Here is a 25,928-nt window from a genome sequence, read left to right on the forward strand (position 1 = left end):
TCAAATATTGAGTTAGTTAGCCGTTTTTAAAAATCGGCTCAATACGAGCCGTTTAACAACACTCCTCATGACTGATGAATTAATAATAATAATAAAAATTTGAAAATAGTTGAACTTAATCTCACTCTTAAAACGTTTTTTTTAAGTAAAAAAAAAGACTTGATGAATCGGGCAAACATCCACAGATTCCACCTGTAGTTACTTTTAAAAAGTCTAAAAAATTTCAATTTAGATGTTTTTTACCTGATAAAGTGACAATTCTAAAAAAATATGAGTGAGTCGTGATTTAACAACTTAAAAGACCTTTTCTCTCTAGTCCTTATAATCTTCTATATTTCAAAATACATTTTTTTATTATTGCTAAATTTATTGAGTGATTTTAAAAAAATATATATTATATAAGTTAAATATCCATTTACATATCATTATATTTTCTTGTAATTTATTACAAGATATCGAATATTTAAATAATTTGGGTTTAAATATTTGATATTAATATAAGTTTTGTATGAAACTATTATTAAAAAATCATTTTAAAAATATAACTTTTAAAAAAAAAGTCTAGTTTGGACCCAAAAATAGAGAATATATAATAAATACTCAAGCGAATAAATAGTTTGCCCTCAGCTGATTTACAATTTGTCTATAAAAAAAATGGGAGCGATGGGGGAATTCAATATAAATCGTTTGGAATTTTTAAGGGGGGGGGGATTATTGATGTCATTATGGAAATACAAATATTTTTGTGTTTGCGAATTAGGCAATTAAAATAAATAGTGTCTGGGTTTTTTTTTTAATTTTGAAGTCGCCGATATTCGCAAATGTTTATATACATATATATTTATATCTTTTTTTCTAGGAAAAACAAAACATTTTCGTTGTTTTCGATTTTTTGCGGCCGAAATAATTCTTGACACTCCCATTTCCGTTTTGGTCGGAGATATGAATTAACCTTTCTTTGTCTCTATAGCACCTGTTAAAAATATTTGACGAGAAGGCAAATGATTATATATTAAATTCAATTATATTTCAGCAAAAACTTACCTCTTTTTTTGTGCCGAATAAGTGTCGCTAAACGGCTCAGTTTGTTTTTTTTAAAAAAACGGCTTACCCAATATTTACGCCAAAAAATATCAGCAGGCCCGGGAATTTCGCTCATAGATGGCAAGAAAGATTTGGACATCTATTTAACGAAATTTCGAGTCTTGCGCTATATTATTTGGCTAAAATATTTGAGTTAGCCATTTTTAAAATCGAGCAGTTTAACGACACTTGTGCCAAATATCTTATCGATATTAGGTAATTATTGAATACCTTAGGCCGCATTCAAATTGAACCCGATCCGACACGATTTAACAGCTGATCGATTTTTAAAATCGGTTTATGAGAATCAATTTTTCTTTGTTAAAACCAGTATTTCTTAGGTTATTATCATGTTGTATAGAATTAAAGACAAAATAATATTATTACAAAAAAATTGATCTCATAAACAGATTTTAAAAATCGATCAGCTGTTAAATCGTGTCGGATCGGATCCACTATGAATGCGGCCTTAGGCGCATTTTTATCCAAATTCAATTTTCGTTGAATTTTTATGAAATTAAAAAATGCGAATCGAAGAAATGATTTAAAAAAAAATTTTTTTTTTGGAATATGTCAAAAAAAAATACGGTTAAACAAAACTTCAAATAAATTTCCACTTTTAACTAAGTCCAAAATCTTCTCTTTTTTTAAAAAAAAAAAATTAGTTTCAAAACTTTCAGAAAATTTAAAATTTTCAAAAATTATATTTTGGACATGTTCTAATTCTTATATACATAAAAAAAAGCTTATATATTTTTTATCTCTTTCTATAAGGTTTTTAAAAGGTTTGCGAATCGAATTTTTTGATATTTTTGGACTTAGCTTCTTGAGAAACATAATATAAATTTTATAGTTTTTATGTATTTTTTAAAGTAATTTTAATATAATAAAAATCAGATGCAGAGGTACCATTTGCACGTCCCAGCCCGGATCTTATATTCCTTGTGATTTCGAAATATAACACATCAAAATTTCACGGCTAATACCTTGTGAAAGTGATTTCACGAGATTTTGATTTTCATCGCTTCAAATACACTGGGGGGGGGGGCATAAATATTCTGCTATTCAATATTGCAAAATTTCTTGGATTTTTTTTAAAATCTTACATTTTTATGAATTTTAATATGGTTAATATAGCTTAAATTGTCTCAAATTTAAAAAGTTAAATTTGAATGAAGCTGTCAAATTGAAAACCTTTCCACGAATATATTTTTTAATTTTATAATCGTTTTTAACCAATACCGACATATATGTCTTCCTAAAATGGTTTACAATTCCAATGAATGTTATATACCCGGGCTTAAAATTTCTTTTAAAAAAAATATCCGGTATCTGAAATAATCAAAAATAAATATAATATATTTTAAAAAAATCCGAGCCGGGCCTTAATTTTAAAATAAAAACCCGGGCCGGGCTGTGCCATTGGTAATTCTGCAGGTCTCTGAAAATATATATTGAAATACGCCAAAAGATCGAATTAATATGACCCTTAAAATTAAATTTCCCTACCCGTTGGCCACAGCATATTAATCATGCTAGAAAGTATTTGAGATGTCGGCGAGAGTTATATAGAAGATATATTAGAATAAAAATAATCTTTAGAACTTTTAAATAACGAATGTGATCTAGGTGACGAACTATTCGCACTTACTAGATCCATTCAGAGAGTCCGCAGAATTTCTTCCTCCCCGTAAAGGGATCAACAATTAATTTAGGTTTTATTATTTCGATAGAAATAAATTATTATAATATACAAATCAATAAAAATGGTAGCTCAGATATAATTTGTCTAGAATATAGGTTTCCTATAACCGAACTGCAAGTAATTAATTTTATATTTTGCACATTAGATATTAGCGACACTGTACTTTAGTGAGGGTCACGGTCCGGTCTTTGGTCCGGACTGGACCGATACCCTCCGACCGGACCGGACCACGGTCCTTAAGAATAAGATCGATCCAGACCGTGATCCTAAATAAAAAGACCGATCCAGGACCGGTCTTTTTATTTGTTTAAAAAAAACATTTTTTTTAACCTAATTTAATTTGTTTTATCATTTTATTAAATATAAGAGTATTATATAAACAATATAAAATTAATTATGAATAATATAATAATTAATGCAAATATTCAATTTAAATAAATGCTAATGTCATTGTTTGTAGAATTGCTATGGAAGGAATTAGAAGAGGGGCTTTAATGGAGGCGGTATATCTATTCCATTTTTTAACCAAGAGCCCATACGCATCAAAGCTTGTATTGTTTTGTTTGAAAGCCTGTTTCTTTTTTTAGTGACAAGATCTCCTGCCTTCAAAAATATTTGTTCACAGGGGACAGATGTTGCTTGAATTGCTAAAAAATTTCTAGCTGCTAATGAGAGGACTGGAAATCTATATAATAAACTATATTGACTTTTACAAAATATAAAAGACCTTTCACTATTGGTTTTCCACCATACTAATATGTCATTTTTTAAAGAAACAAGAGGTTCATTTAAATATAGGTGTGAAGTTCTGATATATTTTCTTCAATGATTTCTGAGGATATACAATCCCCTTCTGAATTTCTTTTTTGGGATAAAATTCTTTTTAAAAAACTAAATTCATTGATTTCCTCCTGGCACAAATGTTTGAAAATTAGGATTTAATAAATAAATATTTAAAATATACCTGAGAATCCGTTATTCCTGTATTTTTTTAATTTTGTATTTTTCTTAAATATTTCGAAAATTTGGTCATATACTCAATTCTATTAAGAGTATTAGGCATGTAAACTTGTTTTAATCTCGGATCCAACAATGTTGAGACATATGATTCATAACAAAATAAATCTTTGAGATATTTCTGCATTTTAACCAGCATGTTATTAAGAATTTCTTTTCTTTTCTTGTATTGTTATTATCTTTTTTTATATTATTTAAAATTTCATTATTTATATTCTCCATATATAACATGGAAATCCCAACTGTAGGATATTTCGATCCTGATAAATCAAAAGTGGTTTTATAGAAGGGCCTAAGAAAATCTACAGCCTCTTTAAGTTCTTCTTTTCACACTCAGTAAAGAAAACCCCTTTAAATTGTTTGTAATTCAAAAAAAGTACTTCTTCTATAGCATCCATGTTCTAAAAATTAAATATTTTTTAAAAATAATTGGATAAAAATGTAAATACCTCATAAATTGTATTCATCATTAAATAGGAGCTATTCCATCTAATAGGGATATCAGAAGGGATTTTAAATTTTGTAATACCCTTATTTTCACATATTTGTACATATGCTTGATTTATTTTGGGTGATTTATTTATAGAAAAGGCAATGTCTCTACACTTTTCTAGGATAGTTGTAATTGTTGATAAACCTTCCTGAGATATTAAGTTTAGAATATGGGCACAGCATCTGAAACCTTTAAAGTTTTGTTCCTTGTAAATATGCAAAATATCCATGCTTTTTAGGATGTTATTGGCATTATCTGTAGTACAAGCCAGTATATTCTTCTCCAATTGATATACATCAATTACTTCTTTTATAGCTAAGGATATTTCTTCAGAAGTATGAGGAAATGGGATATGATTTATATCAAGTAAAATATTTTTTAATGTAAAAGAAGAGTCAATAAAGTGAGCAGTAATGGCTATGAATGAAACTTTATTTATACTGCTCCACATATCTGTGGTAAAGCTTATTAAAGAATTATTTTTATTTAAAATATCTTTTAAAGAACTTCTTAGTTTCTCAAAATTAACTGTATAAAAATTTTTAACTTTGTTTTTAGACCAAATTGTAGCAGTTGAGTTTAAATATTTGATTAAATTATGAAGACCTAAACTTTCAAAAGTCTTCATTGGCAGACAGTCCATTATTACCCATTTTATTATTAATTGGTTCATATGTTCAGTTTGAAATTTATCCAATGGTATTGAAGAAAGTGATTTTGTGCTTGTGGAGGGCATATTAAAATTAAGAGTAGATTGTGTTTTTGAGATATTTCCATTTTCATCATTAGAGGTATATATTTTATGTTTTATCAGATGCCTGCTTAAGGTACCTAATTATTTTATTAAGAATAAGGTTAAGTTATTTTAACAATGAATTATTTAGACAGTTTCTTAAGAAAAAATAGAACTATATAAATAATAACCAAAATATTTTAATAATAATACTGCTTATTTTGATTAATTTACTGCTTAAAAAATTATAAACAATTATTTTATTACTTGTTGCTGACGATACATTATATTTGGTATTGCAGTGAATACATACTCTATGTTTTTTATTGGGACTATAAGTAAAATGTTTCTTGGACAAATTTATGGTTTTCATATTGTAAAATAAAATTTAACAATATCTAAAATAACTCCTCTAGAAAAATTCATAAAAAAAAATATACAAAAAAATTATAATAATTGAATAGTAAAGCAAACTTAAATATTAATTCATAAAATAAAATATACAAAAAAATTATAATAATTGAATAGTAAAGCAAACTTAAATATTAATAAAAGACCGGTCTGGACCACGGTCCTCAAAAAAAAGATCGATCCGGCAATCGGTCCGGTCCCGGTCTAAGACCGGACCGTTGACCTTCACTACTGTTACTTGATCCAATATTTAAAAATATTAAAATTTATATTTAATTCAAATTCTCCGACATTATCGTCATTTAAAACTTATATAGAGAATCATAGAAATGCAGGTAAGGTTCAAGTTGAAGATACAAACATCATGAATCTAGAGCAATAATGCCACATTTTAATCGGCAAACATAATATACCAGAACCGGATGCACTAACCTTTTTTGGGAAAAAAGGGACTGCAACTTCCTAGACTTGCTAATTTAGCTAGAGAAGCAATTTGTATACCTGCAACCATAACTAAAGAGATAATCCTTCCCATCGATGGATAATACTCAATCCTAAAAAGAACCTCTTTATTCCCTACCAATCTCGGCAAAATTATATTTATTCACAATCATTGAATAAATGCCGCCCCGAGATCGAACTATCACTTCTAGATTTTTATTCTAATATATTAAGCAAACTAATTAATTAGACTAATTATTATCCTTTGCTTGAAAATAAATTTCAAAAAATTGCTGGAAAACTTGCCTCAAAAACCGTTTTGAAAAGCAAAAAAAAACGTTCTGTTCTGGAAATTCTCTAATACAAATAAAGCAAAGCTCCCAGTATACTAATAATATATAGTATCAATAGGCGATAAGACATTTTATAATTCTTCAATTACCATAACAGGTCTTTAAAAAAAAGGATTAATAAAAAACAAAAAGTTATATAAACCTAATTGCTCTAACTAGATTATGATAGGCGAGATCGACGTTGATGCCTAATTTAGCACTCGTTTCGATATAGGGAATATTCATTTGATCTCCCAAATTTTGCGCCTCTTTGTTATCAACCTATAATTATTTAAAGTTAAAAATAAATTCATTACGCATCTTTAAAGAATTATTTTTTTTTGGAAGAAAGTTATCCTAGAATAAATTTCAGCATTTTAAAATATCGGTTAAACTTGATTTGATTTTTTTTTACTTTACTCTTAATTATAGTTGGGTAATGGTTAAATGTCGGCTAATTCGCCTCAACCTACACGCGCGTTCCGGTGAAAAAAACGCTACCATTTAAAGCGTTTTAATATATATATAAGAGAAAAACGGCGAGTTCGGAGTGATAGCTTTCTCTGCTTAAAACTAGGTTTAGCCGATTTTTTTTAGTTAAATAATTGGCTTAAAAGGCTAAAAAATATAGTAATTACCCCAATTATACTCCTAATAAAATTAAGATACCGATGTCTTCATTTACCGTTTTTCAAAAAAATTTTACCGGTAAAAAATTTAGATTTAAAAATCAAAATAAAAAACAACTGTTTTTTTTAAAAAAAAACTCTTATTTGTACAAAAATAAATTTACAGCTCCTAATTCTTGTTTGGTCAATAGTTTGAATAATTTTCAGAGTTTTTATCGCTCCCTTTTCAAGGAAGATAGTTTGTCCATCCCGTATATTGCTCTCAAGAAAACGCTTAAGAAGCCCATAAGACCCCAACGAAGCTTAAGAAGTCCATATGGCCCCATTTCCTATATTACTCTCAAGAAGACGTTTAAAAAAGACCATATGGCCCCAACCCGTATATTATTCTCAAGAAGACGCTTAATAAGTCCACATGGCCCCACCCCGTTTGTAGAAAGAAAAAAAAATAATATTGGTTTTTAAAATTGAACAAAATTTGCTTATTTAAAATTTTAGATTTTCTCGTTTGTCAGTCAGTTTTAAAAGTATTTTATATTAAAAAAGGTCTAAATTTTACAAACTTTTCTGAATTGTTGCTGTATATCGCACTTGTTGCCGACTAAAATCATGGGAAATTGATCGGTATCTTTAACCCTGAGTATGAGTTTACGAAATTTGTTGATCTCTTCAAAACTTTAAAATAATAGTAATATAATGAAAGTAACACATTATTTAATAGTTGAATTGATGGAAATTTTTTATACAAATGGATTTGCCGCCATATTAGAGGTCTTCAATGGGCGGGTTTTAGCCAAAACCGGTCCACTCGTTGTTCTGAAAATTATTTAACCCTCCTACTTATAATTTAAAAAAAAATTTACTCGCACGCCAGCCCATGGGTGTGGGAGGCGGGCGAAAAAATCCGTCAAATGCAGACCTCTAGGATAATAACGCAGGTCGTCATCGCGTTATATAATAGAAAGGAATTAGGATGGAGACGAGTGTTCGAGAACAAAGTGATCACAGATGTAGGAAATGTTCAATATAGAGATGAATCCATATAAAATTTTTAAACCGATACTAACACGCGCGGTATTAATTAGGGGATGTCGATTACAGCTTTTTGCAGGTCGATCCGATCCGATATTGCCAATACAGTATCGAGTTGATATTGGCCGATTATACGGATATCACTAATTAGTGAAAATCACTTTAAAACAATTTTTCCATACAACTTTTTAGCTATGTAAATTACCAGTTCTTTTCCTATTATCAACGACGAGCTTATTAGAGTATATTCAGCAATATAGTATTAAATTAGTTAGGATCGTGTGAAAAAAAAAATTGCTTTGGTTAATGGGGAAAAAATCTACGAATAAAATACCCGGGGATAAATGAAGTAATATAGAAAGCTAATCTGACAAGGATGCCATATTGTAGGTTGGCAAATTTAATTTAAAAATCTGTGGGTGAGTTGTTAGATATCTGATATTTGTTTTATCTTTTTTTTAAACATTTTCTTTATTATTTTATAACTTGATATAAATTATCAAAAAAGGATATATTTAAAAGGCCAAGATTTAAAAAAATAAATAAATAGTACAAAATTAAGGCATATAAATGAATGAAAAGGGATAAGGTTAATACATTTTTTGTTTTTTGTAAATTTAAATTAAAATCATAAATATTTTGCACGTGAATGTATATATTTTTTAATTGAAAATCCTAATTTAAAAAAAAGAAGTATTTGTTGCAACAATTCTTCAATGCTATATGACATTTAGTTCAACATTTAAGGTTGTTCTTGAAACGCTCGAAAAGGTGCGGATGACCAAACTGAGCCACTTTGAAGCCCTATATCTCCGGTTATAGAGATAAGAGTCTGATATTTTGGATTCGTCAATTACAATACTTTATTAACTTAAATACCAAATTTGAACGAAATCTGAGATGGTCGGGTTGTAAAGTGATTGATTTGACATGGAATGACTCACCTTTTATTCATGCAACCCACTTTTGCAATCGAATAACGATGTTTTCCCATGGTTTGTGACATTCCAGGAAGCTACTAAATAAAAGAAAGAAAGAAAGAAAGAAATAACGACAATAATTCTTTTAGAATGCGATGAGCAATCTTCGAAGTTGGAGTCAAAATTTAAATTTATAAAGTCGGGGTATTCATAATTTAAGACGAATACTGCACAGATAGATTCTGAAATCCCTGTTTCCCAACCTGGGTTAAACATAAATAAAAAAGTTTATTTACAACAAGAACTTAATGAAAATAAATTTATTCACCTCTTTCTTTCTTTCTTTCTAGCAGTTTAAATAAAAAATTAATATATTTTATGTATATAAATTAATTTGAGTATATGTGGTTACTATAAAAATAACTTAAATTACCTATGAATTGTATCTTTGTTGGGAACCTCAAAATATTTAATTGTTTTACATAAACTAGAAGGCAAAAATGGTGTTGAAATTCTTCCGGCACACGTTCTTATTACCCATATTTAATTTTAACGATAGTTATTAGTTCTGTCTGTCCTAACGGATAGGTAATAACAAGTGATTTGTCCAATTATTTGAGAATAAAATTATGTTTTGACGGCCCCAAGATCATTTAATTTTTTTTTTAATTTAAACTGCTAAAAATATTTAGGAGCTTCCCAGAATGTCACAAACTATGGGAAAACATCGCTATGCAATTGCAAAATGAATTGCATGAATGAATAAAAGATGCGAGTGTTTCAAGAACAATCTTAAAATGTTCAACGAAATGTCATATAGCTTTGAAGAATTGTAGTGGTGTTATTAAAGGGCTCGCTTTGAGCTAATTTTTTAAAAACGGCTAACTTAATATGTTAGCCAGGAAAATATTGCCTAAGCCTCAAGATTTCGATAAGATATGTCTAGACCTTTGTTCCTTCTATGAGCAAATTCTTCAGGCTTAGGTTATATTTTTCTGGATGAAGGAGTTAGCCGCCATTTAACAACACGAAATTGTTGCAATCAATAATATATATTTTATTAAAATTCGAATTTTTTTTAAAAATATATAAATTCACCGTGAAAAATATTTATGATTTTAAATATAAATTTACAAAAACAAAAAATGTATTAACCTCATCCCTTTTCATTCATTATATGCCTTAAATTTATAAGAGGTTATTTTATTATAAAAGAAAATGTTAAAAAAAATATCGTATCCCAAATTAGAGGTGAGCGCGGGCCGTGAAATTACGCGTAACCCATCGTGTCATGGCGTGAGTGTGAATAAATTTTAAATTCCAAGGCGGACGGGCTTTCCCAAAATTTTCCCTGGGTGTGAACATAAATTTCTAGTGAATCACGGAAATTTTAATTTTTAAAATTGTTTTTTTTATAAATATAAATTTGCAATTTATTAATTATATTATATATTTTCTTAATTTAATTTATTTCTTTTTAAAAAAAGAATAATTTATGAAAACTAAAAATCTTCCGCATTTTATAAACAACATCCGGTAGTATCATTTCGCTAGTTCTATTTTCTTTTTATGTTTAGGTGTTTTTTATCGCGAGATTTTATGCTAAATTTTGCTTAAACTTTTTACAGAAAAGTCAGTTATACTTTATTTGTAAATATCTTCAATCTTTAAATGCAACAGAAAGTGGAAAATTTTAAAGCTAGACCAAGAGATAAATGTTGGTGTTACACGTGAATAACAAAATATAAAAGTTGTGAACCGGAAAACTCTCATGAATACTATAGGTCCAAAAATATACTATAAAATAAAATTTAAGATTAAAAGCATGATCAATAATAATTACTTGTCCATAATCACTGATATTTGACGGATGACTATAAAAATCTAAGTGTTTTTTAACCATTACAGGACATATTATCATTAAGGATTTTAAATTAAAAACATTTGTTTTGGCCACAAGGGCAATGGATGGAAAAAACGTCAAAATTAAAAGTGTAGTCAAAATTTTAGGAGAATATTCAGAAGTAGAAAATTACTTAAATAAATGTATAGTTGTGAGTGATAACGGAGCAAATCTTATAAGTGCATTCAAAGATGACGAAACGCTAGCATGTATATGCCATATACTAAATAATATTATGCATTATATTTTTGACAATTGTTTAACTTGAAACAGCCTTAAATATAAATGGTGTAAAAAAATAGTACAATATTTCAAACAATCTACAGCTAATATCAAACTAAGCCACACCCTTTTAAACAAGATGTAATAGCGAGAATAACGAGATGGAACTCTGTATATATCATGATACAGAGTTTCTTAAAATCATATTCTGAAATATAGGTGTGCTTGTTTAGCAAGCAAAAATTAAATAGATTAGCCACAATTGATATCAGTATCATATGCGAGTTAGATAAATTTTTATCAATATTTAAAGAATGCTCGGATAATCTGAGAGCAGATTCTCATCCCACAATAAATGAAAAATTAATAATATTTTGTTAACCTTCTGAACGTGATACAATAATAATCAAAACCTTAAAATACAGAAGAAGATTTATTTTAAAAGATTATTATGCAGCCACTACATAAGGTAGGCTTAATTCTAGATCCGAATTTCAAAAGACTTAAGTTAATAAAAGAAGAAAATGATATATATAAAACAATCATAAAAATGCTAAATGATATAAAATTAGATGATATGCATACGATGCCAACTATCATTTATAACTTTCCTAACTTATCCTAAACTCATAAAAAACCGTATATTCTAAATGGTCAATACCAACTATCACTTTCCTAATTCATCCTACACTCATAAAAGACCGTATATTCTAAAAATTTTTTTAGAGAATTTCTAGATGATTCTGATGAAGCATCAACATCACCTAGAAAGCTCTGAGGATGAACTTAAAAGATTCATAAGATAAATAACGACAATATTTTGAAGTTTTGGAAGCAGGAATATTCATCTCCTTTTTTGAGAAAATTATCGAGCAAAATTTGTAAGCTGCAAGTTCGGCTTCTAGTGAAAAGTTATTTTCTGTAGCCAATCTCTTATTAGAGGAAAGGCGTACACAATTGAAATAAAAAAAGATGGACATTCTTCTTTTTCTAAATAAATTTCGATTTATAGATTATATTTATTTTTTGTTATTAATATGGATTATGAAATGAGAGAAATAAATAGAATGAATTCAAAAAAGTGTAAAATTATTGCAATAGTTTTAGAAAAATTTAAAAACATCGTGAATTTTCGGGCGTGACGTGCGTGAATGAAAAATCTGGCCCGCGCCCATCTCTAATCCCAATTACGACATAATATATATATATGAATCTAGTTTGAAGATATTAAAAATTACAAAATTAATAAAATAGGGGGGAAAAAAATTCCCTATAAATATAATTCACGGAATAAAAACCCTAGAATAATATATTTAAAAAAAATTTAGAGAAAATAAATTCCCAGAAATTTTTTTCTAAGAATTATTATTAGGGAATTTTTTTTCCGGTACGTCGTACAGCATCTATTTTTACCGAAAATTGTCGGTAGGTAGAATTACAGTGTCAATTTCTATATGTATTTTCTCATCTGTTTTGTCATATAATATCCTTAGCCTTTTCCCTCACACTGTCCCTATTACTTCAAGAACTTTAAATATTTTTATATTACCCATTTCACTATTTACAATTTCAATTAGTTTTTTTTTATTTAAGTTATTAGAAGTTTTACTAAAGTTTTAAGGTTATTTTCCGCTTTACCATATATATATATGTAGTGTTATTTAAACGGCACGTTTTGAGCAATATTTCATCCAGAAAAATATTACGCAGGCCTGAAGATTTTGTCTGTAGAAGGAACAAAGGTTTGGATATCTATTAGAGAAATCTCGAGGCTAAGGCAATATTTTTCTGGCCAAAATATTAGGCTCAAAATGAGCAGTTTAACAATATGTATTATTTTTTATAAAATATATATTTTTTATTAATGATTATATTACTTATTATAATTTATAACGTAATTATTTGATTACCTTATATAGTTACTATAAAATTTACACTATTAAATTTTTAACTTAACATTTTAATTAATAATAATTATTATATATGATTAAAAATTTTTTTTTCCCTTTCACATTTTTCCCCTCTTCTTAACAGATTTTTGATTTTATATTATTTTTTATTAATTGTTTATAATGGTAAAAATAAATAAGGTTAAATACTAGTGTTGTTAAAAACGGCAAACTCAATATTCCATCCAGAAAAATATTACGCACGGCTGAAGATTTTTCTCAGAGATGGAACAAAGTTCTAGACATAGAATTATCGCATTTCTGGCTAAAATATTGAGTTAGCCGTTTTAAAAAATCGGCTCAAAACGAGCCCTTTAACAAACACTATTAAAAATATTTTTTTTTTAAAAATAAAAATAAAATGTGCTAAATTCATTAAAAATTAATTTGTTTTAAAAATGTAAAAAAAAAAATATTATTAAATATACTTTCCACTAATTTAATTTTTTTGGTTTTTTCATTAGTGTGAGAGAAGTAATTATAATCGAGTATATTATAAATAATTTTTTATTTTAGAAATTTGCAGCAACTTAGGCATTTTACCGCATATTTTTTTCAACCTTATCTAACCTACTCTCCTCCAAAAGCATGGCTAGAAAACTCTCTTAAGCATCAATAATTTGACAAAAAGGCAATTCTTCTTAGGAAGCTCAATGACTACCCATCATTACCCAATTTATTTATTAGTTTATTTGACATAAGGTAACGTTCATAGGACACTCAATGACCCCTATCACTAATCAATTTCATTATGGGTTATACAAATAAAATATATTTTTATTGGTCAAATATTTGTTTTGACAAATCATGTATTTAATAATGATTAGATATCATGTGTGCAAGGCCCCTCCACGACGCGTGGGCCGGGAATTTTAAAAAATTCTTCAATAGAAGGCCGTGATGGTTAATAAAAAAATTTTCGGAGCTGGCCGGAAAATATGAATTTTAAAAATGGGAATGGGCATTCCAAATCTCTGATTTTTCCTAAAATCTTGATAGGGCACTTGCGAAAATATTTATATATTAAATTTCGAGCTAATATTTGATTATTTCTGTTTGAAAATATATTACAAATATGCCTATTTCTTACTTTCTATTTTAAGAGCTCTATAAACCAACACTCTAAATCTATAAACAATATATATATGTATATATATAGTAGGTTCACTAAAAAATTATTATAAGTTATTTATGACATGATCCAATTACAAATAAAAGTAGAAAGAAACAGATAACCATAGGAAGAGAGAATATAAAGATATTAGTTGACATATCAGATGTCTTGGAATATTCGTGCCAAAAATATCTTATCGGCTTGGGTTGACTTTTCCTTAAATTTTATAGGTCCGGGCCGGGAAAATTTAATAGAAATTATATCGGCCGGATCAACTTTGGACATAGCCTTTTAAAAAAATTATAGCAAACCTATTCCTATCATTCAAAGAAAAAACGAGCAGAAATCCGTCTCCGGTCCGCATGTATTGTTCCCTCATAGCGCTGAATTCTTCTTGTCCCGCGGTGTCCAAAACTGTCAGGGGAAGTGGTTTCGAATAAATAAATTTCAATCAGAAAAAAATAAATAAAAGTTCATTCATCAAATAATCATCGATTTGTTATTTTTACCAAAAAATATGGAAGGACATAAAATTGGAATTATAAAGATTCCCAAAAAAAAATCTAGGATTAAAGATTCTAATCACGTGAAGGTATAGACAGTAGTGTTATTAAATGGGTCGGTTTTTTTTAAAAAAAAAGGCTTAACACAGTATTATAGCCAAAAAAATACTACGCGGACCTGGGGATTATGCTCATAGATGGCAGAAAGATCAGGACATCTATTAACGAAATCTCGAGGCCTTTTGGCTAAAATCTTGTTTAAAATTGGCCAAATCGATCCCTTTAACAACACTAGGTAGAGGGGCCTCTCGAGAAGCACTATAAAATGGATCATGCTTTAAATGGGACATTCTGTTTTTTTAGAAAGATGGTTTCTAGGGTTAAAACGTTCGGTACCCGATTTCAATTTTTTTTTTTAAATTGTGAATATTTTTTGCAAATTTTAATAATTTTCTTTTTTAATATTTTATTTTTCACAGGGAGAAATAGGATGGTTGATGTGATAAAGAACGCATTACGCCATTTTTAGTATGTGTTCCCAGGGTCCCATTTTCGTTAAATTGGGATGAGCAGCCCTTCAGCATAGTCATTTTTTTCTAACAGCCACTTTTTGTAGATATATGGACATTTATTTCTCATAAATAAATTTTTTTAAATAAAATAAAATAAATTGATTTCTATATAACAAAAATAAGTATAATGCGAAGGTACGGAAAAGTGAAATAACCTATAGCAAATTTTTTTTATTTATTTTGACGCTAACCCTAGACACAGCTGATACCGGATAAATCCCCATACCTTTTAATTTTGATAAAAATTTTGCGTTACAGAGAGGGAACATTAGAAGGCTTCGAATCTCCAAAATTGTAGTCTTCCTAATACTAATAGTTTTCTGATAATATCGATGATCAAAAGTAGTGTTGTTAAAAAAAAATGGCCAACCATATTTAATTTAAATAATTCTATATCACTAGCATTAATCCATAGTTCACCGGTAGTTTATTGACCATACTAAATATTCGGAAATATTATTGGTTCATTTTCCGACTTTCTAGACTCTTTAAAATTGACACTTCATCAGCCCAAGATGATAAAATTATCGCAATTTAAATTGGTGTTGTCAAACGGCTAACTCATTATTGTAGCCGGAAAAATATTTTCTAAGCCTAGCCTTTTCGCTATACTAGATGTCCAAACCGTTGTGCTATCTATGTGCAAAATCTTTAACCTTGCGTAATACTATGCTGGATAAAATACCGAGTTAGTCGGTTTTAAAACCCGACTCAAATCGAGCCATTTAAAAACACTAATTTAAATGTACTATGTCCCCTATAAATAAAGGTGATAAAAAATTTTAAACATGATCATCACGGTTAGCAAGATACCTAAATGCTTGAGATGCTCTTGTTTTAATTGAAATGAGAAATTGACTAGTTAAGGTTTTAACTTTCTTTCTTTCTTTCTTTCTATCTATCTATCTATCTATCTATCTATCTATCTATCTATCTATCTATCTATCTATCTATCTTTCTTTCTTTCATTCTTTCTAACTAAATGTATGAAAATAAAACAAAATTAAAATCGCTATTACATAATAAATAATACCCATGTAATAAATACTTACCAATATCTATCCATTTTTACACTTAAGGGTCTGCAATGGGTAGGTTCTTAGCCAGTCCGCCCGCCCGTCCATTCTCTGGGCGGGCTTTCTGAAAATATTTTGAATATTAGGCGGATAGCGTGGGGGTTAAATAAAACAAAATTTTTCAAAATGGATCGGTGAATTTTTAACAAATTTTTCGGCGCGAGATGAAGCAGAACAGACTTTTTATATATTTATATTATATTAAAAAATTTATCTTTCTATTTCATTATATTATTGCATATTTTTAAAAGATTAATCGAAAATACGTTAAAGGGGATATTATAAACAAATCCACCATAAGTGAACGGGAGGCCGCTAAATAATTTTAAAGCAACAAGTGGATGGTCGGGGTTTGTTGGCCAAAACTGGCCCTCTGCAGACCTCTATGATGTATTCCTAAAATCACGCGATCACATTTAAAAGATTTTGTTATATATATATTTAATTATTTTTTAATACTTTTTCAAGTCAAATTTTCTTATTTTAATTTTTTTTTTTTAATTTATGCAGAGAACTCAGATAAATACTAATTATTTTTTCTTTTCCATATGTTAGTTATATAAAATATACAAGTATAAAATATTAATGTTACTATCTAATCTGGCTATAACGTCATCGATTAAGCATTGCTTCCTGTAAGAATCTTCTATCGTTGGATCATAATCCATTACAAAATATGACTATTATTTATCATATTTGTTTTTTTTTAAAAAAAATAAAATATTATAATATAGAAATTTATTAGCTAATTTAATTTAATAAGTAGAGTTTAGCAGTTTTAAAGTATCTAGCTAGATACATTTTGGGAAAGTAACGGTATCTAGATATGTTACTATCTAATCTGGCTATAACGTCATCGATTAAGCATTGCTTCCTGTAAGAATCTTCTATCGTTGGATCATAATCCATTACAAAATATGACTATTATTTATCATATTTGTTTTTTTTTAAAAAAAATAAAATATTATAATATAGAAATTTATTAGCTAATTTAATTTAATAAGTAGAGTTTAGCAGTTTTAAAGTATCTAGCTAGATACATTTTGGGAAAGTAACGGTATCTAGATACTATTTAAGAGATATCGGTATCTATTTTAGATACATTTTATTTTATTTTACGTTTTTTTTATATTAAAAATAATAATATCTGATATTAAATTTCATTAAATATTATGTCCGAGTTTCTTTATCATAAAAAATAAACCAGACGAATTTTATCTTACGCGGATGTTGAAAAAATTTTTTGAATATTTTATATATTTTAAAATCTAACAATTATTACTTATAATCATATAATGATATATTTTGTAAATGGATTGTTAAAATGTAAGCAATTATTATTTATAATTTACTTTATATATTAGAGACCCATAGAGGTACCATTTTCACGGCCCGGCCCGGATTATTTTAAAATAATTGCAATTTATTCTTAAATTTTATATCAGCTAATAGTGGCGATTTTAAATACCCGGTCTTTAAATATACGACCCGGTTCGGGTATTTAAAGAAAAGAAATTTTTAAGACCGACCCGGGTATATTTAAAAAAATTAAAATACCGGCCCGGAAATCTCTGACTTATATGGTGAATTGGCTCTTCAACATGTTATAAAAGTTATCCGGCCATTATGTATTAATATTTTCCATAGAAGTTTCAATTATATAATCCGAATTCTGCAAAATATTTTACACGAGTTACCGGGCCGGTTAAAATTTTCAGCCCCCAACCCGGCATGCGGTCTGATTTGTTCAGATATCTTAATGTTTAAGATATCGAAAAAATACTTTTATTGATTGATATTAGAAGGAAATCAATCAACAAAAAAAATAATTTACGTCAAATTTTAAATTCACCCAAAAAGCAGAAAACATTGGAGACTAAAATTTTGCCCCATACTAACTTTAGTTTGTAATGCTAAATAAATTTAGTAAAATTCTGACAGGAGGGATCGTTAGAAAATAGTGTTTTTTTTTGATAAATTTGACATATAATTTTAATAATGAAAAATAAGAAGAGTGAATTGGATTGTGAACCAAATCAAAAAAAAAAGAAAAATAGATAATTATGTAACATAGTATTGAAGAGATTTTGTATTTGTATCTTACTAATTTTTCTAACCCAGTTAGATAGCAACTTTTTGCGTGTCAATTCAATTTTTCATGCTCAAAATATATATGAATTATGTCAATTTGTCAAATATGTTTTTTTTGTTGTTTTTTTGTTGCTTTATTCTTATCTGATCAAGGATAAATCTCATCAAAAGAATATAATGTACTCTTCAAATAATATTGTGAATATTTATGTTAAATAACATTACCATTTGAGAAAATAAAATAATATTTTGGAGTATTAAGAGTATGAAGATTTCTCCTTAGAAAGGTATGAAAATGTGGGCTAGAGAACAGTATATGGGCCGGAAAATATAAAATGTATCTGTATCTTTTTCCAATAAAATGAAAAAGATACAAGATCCTAAATAAAGAATCTTAGATACAGATATATATATCTTTTCAAAAAAGTGTATAAGATATAAAAGGATCTTGTACATTAGATACAAGTATTCGCAGAACTGCCCAACTTTATATAATTTAAATAAATAGTTCTGCAAAAATTCCAAAGACTATTTTTATCATTTATAAAGTAGGAACATGCTATAATTTCCCTGTAAAATTAGATTTAAAATTTTTTTTAAAAAAAACGTGCTAAGTTTTTGTATAAAATGATGTTGAGTGATGTTTATTTAATTGTATAAATTTTTTTGATTGCATTTAACGGTGTCGGACCATGGTTAAAAGATGCTACACATATTTACGCTGTAAATGGATAGAAGGCGCAGATATAATGAATACACTTGGCCAAGGTTTGATATTTTATTTTAATGGGATTAGGATATATACTATATAATTTTATATGTTTTTTTTTAAAAAAAAGTCCTGACGCTAAATTTATATTCTTTATTTTTAATAATCTTGGCTGAAATTTTATTAATTGAATATTATTGAGTAAAATATTTACTATATAAAAATAAAATAATATAACAAAGGATAATAAAAAATATATATTTTATATTATATTAATAAGCTGAGGTAAAAAGATATTAAAATAATAAATATACAGGTAATAAAAAGGTTAATAAGAGGGCCATGACTGCGGTGTGAAATAAAATCGTATCTCTTTTATCATCAAAGAGAAATTTTAAATAAATTTAATTACCCATTAAATATATTATTAATATTTAATATTTTAAAATAATTTATGTAAATATCATATATCTCGCAAAATTATCACGAATATTTTTAGATTATCCATAAGCTTGTGTGTGTCCCAGGTGAATAATTAAAAATTCGGACTTAAATGGTACTTAAAATGAGGCTAACTTTACGTGGGCCATCATACCATACTCTCAATAAGTCGTCGTTTCTAAGGTGGTTAACCGAGTTTCGCTTTTTTAAACCAGCAATCCACCAACTTCGTTGATCACAAAATAGTGCCAACTTATTAGGTTCCTTCATTAACTAGCTAATGCCTTAATGTCTAAAGAGGCAAGCAACGAAAAATTTCAATTTGTTCTTAGAAATATTTACAATTTTTGTAATACACGTATTCGCTCGAGACAAACGTTCGTTTTTATAATTCGCAAATGTTTATATAAGAAAATAATTTTTTTTACATATTTAAAGAAAACTTAACTATTTACTGACAATGCAAATAAAAATAATTTTTTAAATATCAAAATTTAATAGATTTATTTTAAACTCTTTTTCGTATCTTTTTCGTATCTTTGTATCGCCTCCGGATTGAATAACTTTCATGATATCATGGCTTCATATTACCGATCGACCATTTTGCGAAAATAAATATAAGGAGACGAGCGTAATTCTTGGGAAAAACTCAATTTTCATTAGTTATTAATTATTAACCAATTTTTAAAAAAAATTTGTACCCTTATTATAAAATTTTTTAAAGATATATTATATCTTCCCCACCCCCCAACTCCCCAATATTCTATATTAGTGTTGTTAATCCTTCAACATTAGATTCTATACAACTCATTCAGTCTGATAACAGACTTAAGTAGAGGAATGATTGGTTGGAGGCACTAACCGATCACATCGGTGATCTCTTATTATAGAAAAAATAATAATAGAGAGTTGCCATATTCTCACGATTTCTAATGTTACATACATACATAGTCCACTCATATAATTGTATAAATTTCAACATATTTGCCACCTCTAAAGGGGACGGGGCGTGGACTTGATTGACAATCAGGATCGACACCGTTAAACCTCGTTAAATCTGACCAAGCCTAAAAGCAGCGCGCATTCCAAACATTTTGCAACCAATCAATCTCTCATCGAGCAAAGCCTGAGATATGAAGGATTGGCAATCTTTCGGGAATCATTCAAATCCCGTATTTGGGATTTCATTTGTGTTTCCTCATTCCCATTCAAATACAAATTCGAATCTTTTATTAACACCCGAATCAAGAATGATTAAAAAAAATAATATTTAAAACAAATCGACAATAGGTGTTCACTCCAATCGTTCTTTATAACAAATGAACATCTCTTTTTTTTCCTTTCAGAACTCATAAATAAACAATTAAGCAATAAAATCAAAACGTTTTCAACAAATGAACTGAGAGAATTTCGTTCTCCGACAGAAACTACAGATAGGAGCTTTCAAATAACAACTATGGCACCTTCTTGGGAATCTTGCTTATAAAAAACAATTGATCCATATATTTTTTTAGTATATAATTCTACTTTAATAAAAAAAAATTCAATTTTGACTCCAAAATGTAATATATAAGTTACCTTTGTACTTTTAGTTTAAAAAAGGCTAATAGATTAAATTTAATAATTCCTATTGTAATTAATATAAAATTAATTATAATAAATATAATATTAATATATTATGATATGGTAATATAATTTGAAAATAGCTTTAAGGGGGAAAATAAAATGTAATATCCATTTGTAAATTTTTTAATTTATTCCTTCTTCAATTATCGAGATTTAAATTATACTTTTTTTTGTTAAAAAAAGGCGTAAAGCGTGTAAATAAAAACAAGATTAGAAGATTAAAAAGCGATTTTGATGCGTGATATATGAGTGAATCATACTTACCTTCCCCTAAAAAAGATGCAATTTTAGTTTTCAAATAGCTATAAATTCGTGATAAGAAGGACAGCAGTCAATCGAGTTTATATGACTTATATTTTTAAAACTATAAACGTTTAGCTGTCCAAATTATTTTGTAAAACAGCTTTTCCAAAAACGTTCTCTAGTTATCTATTTTTTTTGAGATCTTAAATTAAATAAATTACAAAAAAAATGAACAATTGTATTTCATTAAAATGTCAGAATATAAAAATTAGTAACTATATTTTGAACCATCATTATTACACTAGGCAACTAGTAATTGGTAAATATATATTATAGCGCATATTAAAATAAATTATTTATGGGCGACATAATTATAGGCCTATTTTTTTATATAAACTAAGCCCTTTTGAATTATAATGTTCCTTATATGGTAAAAATCAGGCAGATAACAAAAATAGAATCTTTTCCTCAAACGAATTTTAAAAAATCGTGAAATTCATTATATACTTTTGGGAACAGAACAACTAACCAACATCTGACTTTTGGCCATACCTAATAACATATGGCATCCCCAGATATATCCCATATCGGACTCTAGCCTAAACGTGAAATCCTTTCATGTGAAACCAAATATAATTTTCACTATGGGGCTCTATTTACCGACGCCAGTTACATGTTACGCGATTACTATTTTGTAGCTCACCCCCCATTCAGATACAAATGGATCTGTCATAATAATTTTTTGGATCCAAAGTCCATTCCAGAAAAGAAAAATCGATTGAAGAGGAGATAAAATTTTTAAATAGTGGCGGGAAATAATATTTGGGGAAAAATTTTAAAAATTTTGATACAGGGGTTTCAACAGTTAAGTAAAGCAGTTGTTTAGATTTTTAGTTAAAAATTTTATAAAGGTTTTGTTCCATGGGTTTTTTTTGAAGAAATTTATAGCGGTTCAGATCGGTTTTTAGAATTTATAACGGTTCTTTTCGGTTAGTTCCGGTTTTTATAAATGTGATTTTTTTTAAAAAAAATTAATCATAAAGCATATATGTATATTAATCTAAAATCTTTTAATTTAAAATTTTTTATAATTCCTTATTTAATTTAAATATGAAGATTATTTCTTATCTAATTAACTGGTAATTTTCCTAATCTCTATTAAATTGAGTCTCTAAAGTAAAAAAAAAACAATAAACTTGGTTTAGATTGATATGAAGATAAAGGCGATTTAATTTGTATAAAAAATTTTAAATTGAAAAAAAAAATCACGAATTTAAATTTCCCCCCAAGGAAAAATTATTTAGGTTAATAATTTTAAATTGATAACCGTTATGAACCGGTTACAGTTCGGTTCGTTTTTTATATTTTCTTTATAACGGTTCGGTTACGGTTCAGAAAATTATAACGGATCGTTCCGGTTTCGTGGTTCGGTTGGAAACATTGCTATCCAAGTCCGACTGATCAGGTTCGATTGGATATCTGTGAAGAGTCATATCATGTTATAAATATATATATTTTCGATGTATGAAACATGATTATAAATATTATTAAATAACTGACTAACTGTAATATCATGAAGAATTTTTAAGAGCAGCAGATCCTCTAATTACCCCCTCCTACTCCCCCATATCGATTCAAAATTAGCAAAAATAATTCTCTCCAATTATAGACGATTTAGCGTCATACCTCCAATCCACCCCCCCCCCCCATTCACTGTGGTAGAAGTCCCTGCCTAAGAGTAAACAAACCAGGAGCTAAAATATTTTTTTAATATTCCTTATCTTGCAATTTTTTTAAATATATTAAATTATTAAATAAAAATCTCCTGAGAGAATGTCAGCCATGTTAGATCGATTATCAGTGGTCTTGTCATGATACATCCAAGGGGGCAGGGAATTACGAAAATTATTTTGGGATTTCATCTCCCTAAATACCCATTATTCCAGTGCCACGCCTCTGAAGAATTATGATTAGATTCTAAAATGGATGCCAATTTTTCCTGTTTTATCAGTGCCTCTGAGAGATTTAATCTGTATAGTAGCCAGTATAAAAGGAAATCATTGGAACAAACAATATTTTGGCCAACTAAAAACCATGATATCAATGAAACATTAATCTGAAACTTACATCAATAATTAGAGCGTATTTAGCAATTGGTGGATGTTAAAGAAAAAATTATAATTGGCAAAAAATTTGCCAAGAATGTGATACTAGAATAAGATTACGGCGAAATTGAAAACGATTACAATAGTTAATTTTTTGCCTTTAAAATGCTAAAGTTGAGCGATTGTTTGGTAAAATAATATAAATAGTAAGTGTGCTTTCCTCGATAGAAAAGCTCAAATGTCAATCTAATATGAATTATGTCAATTGGGAAGTGCCTTGTTTTTCAATTATTTTTATATAATTTATATATATACCAATTTTAAAAAAAAATTAAATGTGTCTATAATATTGTTCATATTATTAATATTTTTTCAAGCGCTTGCTTTAAATAGAATAAATTTCTGAAATGATTTAATAGAAATAGATAAGGGAATTTTTTTTATTTTAAATAAAAAAAAATAAAGCAAATTTTTGTATAGATATCAATATAAATAATATTATGAGAATAAAAGATTCTACCTTTTCGTATTCACATGAGAAGGGGGAGGGGGTGTTGCAACCCTAAACCCTCATTCAGCTGCTCTTTGGAGGAGGGGGAGGCATTTATAAGTAATAGTGATTATCGTGAATACTAAATCTCATATTTTTAAATAAGACTATATACTTTATTTTAGGTGTGAAGTTTTGATCTTCATTACTTCCCATAGGGATGGAAGAATATAGAATCAAGCAAATATTTTGTTATGATCAGTGATATGATGTGCTTAATATAAATATGCACTTATATGGAAATATAATATCAAATCTCAATATTTTCCTCCTATCTTAATCAGAATGACTTTTGCTTTTTATAGTTGAGTATAATATGTTAAAACTATTAATTGTAATGAAATATAAGGCACAATTATGAAGTTTTTCAATTATACTTAATTTGGAATATTTTTCTGTAATGAAATCAGTGTGGGTGATAGAAAATGAAAGTTTTATTATATATATATATATATATAACTTGACTACAATATAATCATGTTGAGATTAATAAATAAACGTGACAGTTTAGCTAGAAATAAAAACAATATTTGCAACATAGGAATAGCCAGGGGGAGGGAGCAAAGGAAAATTTCCCCCTTTAAAAATTTGTCTCTTTTTGTAAATATCATTTTAAGCTAATTATGTTGCCCTCCTTAACACCCCCCCCCCCCCCATCCTGCTCTAACTATATTTTAAAAATATTATTACAAATTGAATATAGCCCTAATCTCCATTAAAACTTATAGGGAAACCCCACCTAATAGTATCCCCCCTCCCCCCACATAATAAAATCCTGTTTATATATATGATTTGAAATACAAAATATTATTAAGAGATTTGTAAGAATATTGTTTCATTGATTAGGAATAAAAAAAAGATTTGATAAGACCATTACCATTTATTCAAAATCAAAAAAAATTTTTGATCATTGACATGTAAAGCACATGTTTTATTTAGGAAAATGGGAATTCAAAATATGATAATTTTGTTTTTGATTATCAGTAAATAATTTATGAATCAATAAACAAAAAACCTATGTGAGATTTTATTTTCTATGGGGAAAATAACTAAGATGGTGGGGGATGGGAGGGGTGGTTGGCAGTTTAAAAAAAATATTATTTTAAGATTAAAACTCAATTATTTATTAAAATCATATTGTAGGGTAGGGTTAATATTTAAATAAAAATGGTTATATTTTATTAATGTCATCATTGTCTTATAAAATATTGAAAAAACTAAAATTTGAATTATTAATATCTTCATAGATATTCCTAGTCATAAAAATCAATTCAAACCCCAATCCTATATTATTTTAAAGGATGAAATTTATCTTCCCCACATATATTCTATCATAAAAATTTAAAAATGATAATCAAAAACAATTATAAATGTTAAGAAAATATAAATAAATAACAATAGTTTTAAATTGATTTACTTGTATAAATTGAATAGTTAAGGCGCTTTTCCCTACTCCCCCACCGCCTACGACTATTATTTTGTAATTAGAACCATGATTTCCTTCCTTGTCATTACATCCATAATTACGATTTTGTTTATTTATTTTACGAAAAAACATTTAAAAATTTTGAAAAGCATATGCTACCATTCATGCACGCCTTTATTTAAATAGGATGGATCGCAAATATGTTGTACTTTATAATAACCGGTAAGGTTAATTTAAAAATAGTATAATAGCAAGATATCTTAAGATTATACAAACGAAATTGTAATGAATATCATTTATTTAAAATTTTATGATAGATAAAATATAACTTTAATTCTTTTTATTAATTTAATAATAAAAATTATATAAAGTAATAGGTAGCATCTAAACTTCATATATTATAACATATTTATTTTGTGCCTCACATATTTGTATCAGTTTACATACAGGGTTGCCAGGTAAAATTTTTAAATTGCGGAAGAAATTTGGTATTTTGTGGGTTAAATATGAAAATTGCGGTAGAAATATAAAAATTGCTAAAAAATTTTTAGTCGGCCTTTGGCCGGGATTGTGAATTGCTTTAGTTATCCCTCTATTAATTC

General features: G+C 27.7%; 1 protein-coding gene across 2 annotated transcripts; it reads right to left on the reverse strand.

The window, feature by feature from the left end:
* Positions 1-375: 375 nt before the first annotated feature.
* On the reverse strand, positions 376-25,523 carry LOC135927608 (ras-like protein 2). Of its 2 annotated transcripts, XM_065463717.1 has the most exons (6): positions 25,318-25,523; positions 16,969-17,056; positions 14,296-14,398; positions 7,408-7,519; positions 6,379-6,497; positions 376-973 (listed from the first exon to the last, which is right to left on the reverse strand). In XM_065463717.1, exons 1-6 carry the CDS (start codon positions 25,456-25,458, stop codon positions 856-858), a joined length of 681 nt encoding a protein of 226 aa, XP_065319789.1. In that variant the 5' UTR covers positions 25,459-25,523; the 3' UTR covers positions 376-855. The 2 variants fall into 2 exon arrangements, with proteins under 2 accessions (XP_065319789.1, XP_065319788.1); XM_065463716.1 differs by lacking the exons at positions 16,969-17,056; positions 25,318-25,523 and adding an exon at positions 16,728-16,827 and having other exon boundaries at positions 388-973.
* Positions 25,524-25,928: the final 405 nt, after the last annotated feature.

The sequence above is a fragment of the Gordionus sp. m RMFG-2023 genome, chromosome 3 (assembly GCF_954871325.1).
Source record: "Gordionus sp. m RMFG-2023 chromosome 3, tfGorSpeb1-WG-v2, whole genome shotgun sequence".
In the NCBI taxonomy this organism is placed as follows: domain Eukaryota; kingdom Metazoa; phylum Nematomorpha; class Gordioida; order Chordodea; family Parachordodidae; genus Gordionus; species Gordionus sp. m RMFG-2023.